Genomic DNA, 7,015 nt, shown 5'->3' with positions numbered 1-7,015 from the left:
AAATCACAAGCTGCTTTCTGTTTCTACTGAAATAAATGTGCCAATATATAGAAAAGGATATTGGAAAATGATCAATAGAAGACTTAAAGACAATAAATGTAGATGTGGTTTTGTTTCCCACTGTAGATGGAAGAGTGTGCTGCTTTTTCTGCAGCAACTATGTGTTTGCATTGTTGGTGTGTTGCAACTTAATATAATAACCTAATATTGCAAATTGGTGATCAGCCACAAGAAACCGCGAGGATTCTCAGTTACACTGCTGCTGTGGCCACCTAGACAAACTTTTACTGTTTTTCCACATGTTTAGGGGGGTGCACCGTTCCTGGAGATACTGCAATACCAGGTCGATGCGTGGAGTGGACGGAGCAAGCCCCTATTCCATCTCCCTGTTCCAAAAATCAATTTAATATATGGTCCCCGGGTAGGGGACGTATCAGATATTAAACTGATAAGAACAGATACTACACTTGATCTTAGCCAAAAGGCCGAGAAGCGATACCGGGAATACGTCGGAGCAGACGGAGTCACTCCCCGCACAGTCTCCCTCACTCACGGTTCGGAAACTAAACCGCTCGCCATTTCAGGCCATCGTATAAAACAGCAACCATGAGATCATTAGATAACGTATAACCAGTGTAATGTCGATGTATGTTATTTGAATCTGCTAGCTTTAGCAAATATACCTTCTTCTGTCTTCTTAGACACGTAGTACGCTTTAGTCCAATAGGAAGCAGAAAAGCAAAAAACAAGAAATAAACATAATAAATTTAGTTTACATTCATGCCAACACTCACGCTTATCACGCTAAATATGAGTGTTATTTTAACTTCATTAAACGGAATAAATTTCCGGTAAAGTAAATTAATGTTTTTATTTTTCTCGTTAAGAAAAAAAACTTTACTAGCGGTCTCTGGTGGCGCGGAGGGCGAACTACACTCTTTATGTTACATGCTCTTAAGAAAAAAATTAACCACTCGGTGACAAACCGCAAATATTAACGCAAATCTTTCTCTTTTTGTTCTGGCTCGAGTTTTCCTTGCAGAACACCCTCTACATGACAGCAGCAGATACCAGTCAAAGTCTGACAACATCCTACCGCTAACATGCGACAAAGTAAAGTTAGCACATACTTTGAGTCAACAAACTTCATAAAAGTCTCCCGTAAATCCATCTGTCTGAGAACTAAACACGCTATAAATATTCTGCAGGCGCGCCTGGTGTGAGGAAGAAGTCATTATCACGAAAATGGCGACTGTGGTTGAGACCTCCTCACCCCACAAATCCATGAAGAGCCGTGAGTTGGTAAACCCAAACAAACCTTTTAAATACTACCCGAAAAACAGAAAGGGTGTTTTTTTAATTGGTGGTCTCAATGTGAACTAATAATTATAAATTATAAAGTTATTAGGTAGAAATTGACTTACTAAAAGTCTCCTCCAACCTGCTAATTGATGCTCAGGTGGCGTCAAACTGTAGCGAGTCAAGCTAACGGCACCTGGGTTTGAGCATGCGCACTAGTCCTGATTTTGACTTAACAAACTACTCATCAGCCGTTAAGGTTAATCAATATATGTTATATAAAATATACTCAGTTCTGACATATAAGCAATAATAGCTGTTAGTATGTCTGTCATGTAAACAGTTTATCTAAAATACAAAGCAAACGAAAAGACTGCATATAGATGCTTAATGCAGCCTCTTCTCAAATAATGCTCTGCTGTTCTCAATTTGTTCGATCATTATGTCGGAAATTCTAAATAATTTTAAATCTTAGGTTTTCATATCTACGACTAAAGAGGTTTAGTCACTACTGAGAGACTTTGCCATTATTTTTGATGGATTAAGAGAAAATTTATTTAAAGAAACCTGCATGATATTTATCCAAAAGAGCCTCAATTGACCTAAAAGCTTTGTTTCATTAGCCATAACACTCCTGGTCCCCTGCCTTGAATTAAGGTATTTTATTCAAGTCCAAAACACTCAGATAAAGTCGTGTATTCAGCTGACACAGAGCATGAATAGTTCTGATGGTAACATCAGACTGTTTAGGTGAAATTAGTTAAATTAGATGTTAAAAATCACTAAAGGTGTTCTAGCAAGCAACACGTGCTGAATTTTAAAGTAACGGAATTCTGGCTAAAGTCTGTAGTGAGAGTAGGGAGCAAGTGAAAGACAGTCTGAAGATGTGGAAGTATGCTCTGGACATAAAGAGGAATGGAAATCAGTAGAAGAAAGACAGATTACATGTGTTTGAATGTGAGGGAGGCAGGTGGGAAGGTGAAGATGCAAGGAGCAGGGATGGTCTAAATACCTGGGTAACAGACAGTAAAGAGAGTGCAGACAGGGTGGAGTGGGTGGGTGGATCAAATCAATTTTATTGTCACATCACATGTGCTGGTACACTGGTTCAGCACATGTGAGTTAAATTCTTGTGTGCAGCTTCACAAGCAACAGTGGTGTGCACAATCCAGGAAATATAAAAAACAAAATCTACGAATAATAAATATGAGAAACATAAGCATAAATATATGTACAAATATGAGAATGTGTGCACATTACTAAATATTCATACCAAATATATATACATACATATATATACACGTGTATATACATATGTATAACATGTGCAGAAGTCAGCAGATGAATATTTTGCAATATGGAGTTTATGTTTATGGAGTTTATGGAGTTTAAGTTTCGATAAGTGAAAGTGAAGTGTCTATGAAGTGTTAGTGGTCAGTGTTCAGCAGTCTGGTGGCCTGATGGAAAAAGCTGTCTCTCAGTCTGCCAGTTCATGACCAGAACCTCCTGCCTGATGGAAGTAGTTTGAACAGTTTATGGCTGGAGTGACTGGAGTCCTTGATGATCCTCCCTGCTGTGGTCAGGCACTGCTTCTTGTAGATGTCCTAGAGGGAGGGAAGCTCACCTCCAATTATCCTTTCAGGACAGCGCACCACTCTGTGGAGAGCTTTGAGGTTGTAGGTAGTGCTGTTGCCATATCAAGAAGTGATGCATCTAGTGAGGATGCTCTCAATGGTACAACAGTAGAAGGTTTTGAGGATGCTGGGGCTCACTTTTCAATTACTTTGCAATGATGTTGGAGTTGCTAGTGGCCGTGCAGTTGTAGGTGTAGAGTGAGTACAGGAGAGGGCTCAGTACACACCCCAGTGGAGCACCAGTGTTCATTATGGCAGGTGATGAGGTGATGCTGCCACGTCTGACTACTTGGTGTCTGTCAGACAGGAAGTTAAGGATCCAGCTGCAGAGAGAGCTGCTCAGTCCTAGATCCTGCAGTTTCCATTGAGGAAAGAATGGTATTGAATGCTGAGCTGTAATCTACAAACAGCATTCTCACAAATGTGTCTCTTCTCTCCAGGTGCAAGAGGGCAGTACTTAGTGTCAGGGCTACGGCGTCATCAGTGGACCTGTTGTGGTGGTATGCAAATTGGTCCATTGATTTGGGTAGTGCAGAGCAGATGACGTTCCTGACCAGTCTCTCAAAGCATGGGTACAAGGAAGATGGTGGCCATTTTGAAGCAGGCTGGGATCACAGAAAGAGAGAGGGAGCAGTAGATATTTGTGAACACTCCAGCCAGCTGAGCCACGGATAACTTGAGGACACGACAGACAATCCCGTCAGGACCAGTGCGTTCCCCTGTCTGAAGCACTTCTGCACATCCTCCTCAGACACCAAAGTATGTATAGTTTGGAGACAGTGGAAATGAAAAAGAAACAGGAGGTTGCGCTGAAGATAGACAGAAAGATAATTAAATCAGAGGGACATCTGAAAAGGAAATTATGTAACCACATAATTTCTTTAGGGATTAATAAAGTTTTCTGATTCTGAGAGAGGCAAGGCTGAGAAGATTTAGACTTGTGTAGGGAAGGAACAATGGATATACTGGACAAAAGATGTTGAAGATGGAGCTGCCAGGCAAGAGGAAAAGAGGAAGGATCCTAAAAAGGCAGCAGATCTGCTGCAGCGGCCCCTGTAGAGAGCAGTAAGTTTTCCTAACTGTACTTGTTATGTAAAAGTATATGCGGAAAATTAAAGTCAAAAGTAGAAGAACCACGCAGTTCATGTAGTAGTTTCAGTTTCAAACAGGAAAGGTCTTTTTCTGTTGTTTGGCGATCAATGAAGTTTTTTATTGATGTAATTATTTTTTTAATGTGTTATTTATTTATTTGTTTATTTAGACAATGTTTAAAACGCCTGGATGAGGCGCCTGCTGAGTGCCGACACTAGTTTTACTTTTGCTAAAACAACGATCGGACTAAACATATGTTTTTGAAACGTTTATGAAAATTATGACGGACAAAGTTCACGGAACGACTTTCCACAGGGCTTTGCTCCGGCATTACGGTTAGCGTACCGGTCCATCAACACTTCCGGTCCGACCTTTTTCTCCCTCCGCCCCGGTGCCGTTTCACTTTGCGGCCCACGTGCGGCGTTAATTCGGGTTTTTAGCTTAAAAAAACCAAGTAAAAGTTTGGACCAAATGGCGTCGTCTATCGAGCAGATGAGGGCGAACGTGGGGAAGCTTCTCAGAGGAATCGACAGGTACAAAGAACAACAGCAGACCGAGCTAACAGCTTAGCCTGGTTGCTAATATCGCAAGCTAACGTTTGGTGCAGTGAGTCAGTGGTGGCTAGCCCATGCAGGGAAGCTTGATGCCTCATTAAACGAGTTTTATTGTTGGTTAATTACACCAACATTATATTAAAGAAATAATAAGTCAGAGTTAACAAATATTGGATAAAATATGTTTAATGTTCGTGTTGGATTTATACAGCTGCTAGCATTAGCCGGGTTTGCTCCATTGAACTGTAGACAATTTGTATTGGTCATAAAGGGAGAAACCCTGGCTTCTGCGGTATATTGTTGTTTACTGATTTTCATTAGATGGACATTAACGATTCATTCAGGTTAAAAGCGGCGATCAAAGATATTTCACACAAAGGAAGTCATTTACTGCATGAAAAGGATTGTTTTCATCAGCCCAGGGTTCATTTTCTGCTTTCACACAGAAAATTAACCATTTACGCAGCTGTTGTCACCTGAGGCTCAACTGGTGGACCTTTCCACCGTCTATGATTTGAAATGATAACTAATTTGTAATCATAATACCTTACTAACCCAAGACAATTGCTTTGTTATAGAGCAGGGGTCCCCAATCCCAGTCCACAGGGGCCGGTGTCCCTGCGGGTTTTAGATCTTACCCTGGGTCAACACACCTGAATCACATGATTAGTTCATTACCAGGCCTCTGGAGAACTTCAAGACATGTTGAGGAGGTGATTTATCCATTTAAATCAGCTGTGATGGATCAAGGACACATCTAAAACCTGCAGGGACACCGGCCCTCGTGGACTGGGATTGGGGGACCCCTGTTATAGAGGCCCAGTTAAGATATAAACGTAAAAGACAGGAAATTGTAAACGCTATATTTAAAAAAAAAAAAAAAACAAGGGAAAAAAGTAAGGTGCAAATAAGATATGGCGATTTAAGAAAGCCCAGATGTCATAAGGAGGAGTCGTAAAGTTTGTTGGCCACAGGTGGGAAGGATTTCTCATGGTGTTCTGTGATGGATTATCTTTTGCTAAATGTGCTCCTGTTGCTTTCCAGTTTGAATGGAGGACCTGCGAATATTTGTCCAGTAGTGTCTGAATTTCGCTAGCCACGCTGTCTGGCATACAGTGCTGCAGACACACACTCTGTGGTTTCAACTATCCAGGGAAGCATGCAGCTGACCCCAGTTAGTTTGATATCAAGTACGGTTGGTTTGATGGTTTTGAAGGCACTGAAAAGGTTAAAAAAAACAATACACAAAAACTCTCACAATGCTTGCTAGCTTTGTAGACCTGGCTGAGCAGGTAGAGACTGGCGTCCTCGTCTGGGCTGGTAGATAAACTGCAGAGGGATCCATCAGTGGGCTGATCACGTGCCGGGGCTGGTCTAGGATTAATATCTCCAGAGTATTCATAATACACAATATCAGGGCCACTGGGATGGCATGACCTCTTCCACAGCGTGGGAACCCAATGTAGAATCAGGGTTATCCTGAAGATGTAGTGCAACTCTCGACAAACATATTTTAAGCTTATAAGCACATAAATGGAAAAAAAGCACTGAAACATTTGCTTTTATTTATGGATAATAATCTCATCTCCCCTCACAGGTACAACCCAGAAAACCTTGCAACGCTGGAGCGCTACGTGGAGACGCAAGCGAGAGAAAATGCCTACGACCTGGAAGCAAACCTTGCTGTGCTCAAGCTGTAAGTTACATAAGTTACCCAAACAGCAGCTATTCGACTTTAAGACACTGGATTTTTTTAAAATATAAATAAATTAAAAAAAAATTTAATGATAGAAAAAAAAAAATAGGTGGAGGAAGTTTTATCCAATAGGGGAGTCAAGCCCTGACTATGGCCTGATTCTGATCATAAAACAAAGGCAGCTCAGTCTCTGCCAGCCTGCCTCTACTGCTGGATGTCGGCTCCAGGAAGCAGCAGATTTGCCTTCGGTAGGAAAAAAAGCGACTTTTACACACTGCTAAAAATATTATCGACTTTAAATAATTTGGGGACAGAGGCAGCTCTTAGGAATATACCAGAATGGTCTTTATTTGATTTACCTGTTGGATACCTTGATGTTTGAGTGGTGATGACTCTAATCTTGACATCTGTGCAGGTACCAGTTTAATCCAGCATACTTCCAGACTCAAGTGACCTCACAGATTCTGCTGAAGGCGCTGACCAACCTGCCACACACCGACTTCACACTCTGCAAGTGCATGATCGACCAGACACATGTATCCTTTTGGTGCTTTTTCTCTGAGCGTTGCATTCTGGGAGATTTATATGTGACAGGTTCTCTGAGTGTGTGTGTGTGTGTGTGTGTGTGTGTGTGTGTGTGTGTGTGTGTGTGTGTGTGTGTGTGTGTGTGTGTGCGCGCGTGCGCAGATTGGAGTTATGGAAACTTTAAGAAGTTGATTAGAAGTTCATACTTCTGTCCC

The 7,015-nt window shown here is 41.5% G+C and overlaps 2 protein-coding genes across 4 annotated transcripts in view; one reads left to right on the top strand and one right to left on the bottom strand.

Moving 5' to 3' along the window:
* aamdc (adipogenesis associated, Mth938 domain containing) overlaps positions 1 to 1,508 on the bottom strand; it is a 17,805-nt gene extending 16,297 nt beyond the window's left edge. Inside the window, exon 1 of one of the 2 annotated variants that reach the window (XM_005737433.1) lies at positions 1,425 to 1,508. The gene's annotated coding sequence lies outside the window, so the exon portion shown is untranslated. The remainder of the gene's footprint in view (positions 1 to 1,424) is intronic. The other variant, XM_005737436.1, reaches the window with a different exon arrangement.
* Positions 1,509 to 4,346: 2,838 nt separating this feature from the next.
* Positions 4,347 to 7,015, top strand: part of eif3k (eukaryotic translation initiation factor 3, subunit K) — a 5,362-nt gene continuing 2,693 nt past the window's right edge. The window contains exons 1-3 of one of the 2 annotated variants that reach the window (XM_005737431.1): positions 4,347 to 4,558; positions 6,177 to 6,275; positions 6,691 to 6,811. In XM_005737431.1, coding sequence (XP_005737488.1) covers positions 4,497 to 4,558; positions 6,177 to 6,275; positions 6,691 to 6,811 — 282 coding nt within the window. In that variant the 5' untranslated portion in view covers positions 4,347 to 4,496. The remainder of the gene's footprint in view (positions 4,559 to 6,176; positions 6,276 to 6,690; positions 6,812 to 7,015) is intronic. The other variant, XM_013911957.1, reaches the window with a different exon arrangement.

The sequence above is a fragment of the Pundamilia nyererei genome, unplaced genomic scaffold (genome assembly GCF_000239375.1).
Source record: "Pundamilia nyererei isolate P.nyererei 1_Seehausen unplaced genomic scaffold, PunNye1.0 scaffold00076, whole genome shotgun sequence".
NCBI lineage: Eukaryota > Metazoa > Chordata > Actinopteri > Cichliformes > Cichlidae > Pundamilia > Pundamilia nyererei.
The sequence above is the reverse complement of the archived record's forward strand: the minus strand, read 5'-3'. Positions and strand labels throughout refer to the sequence as shown.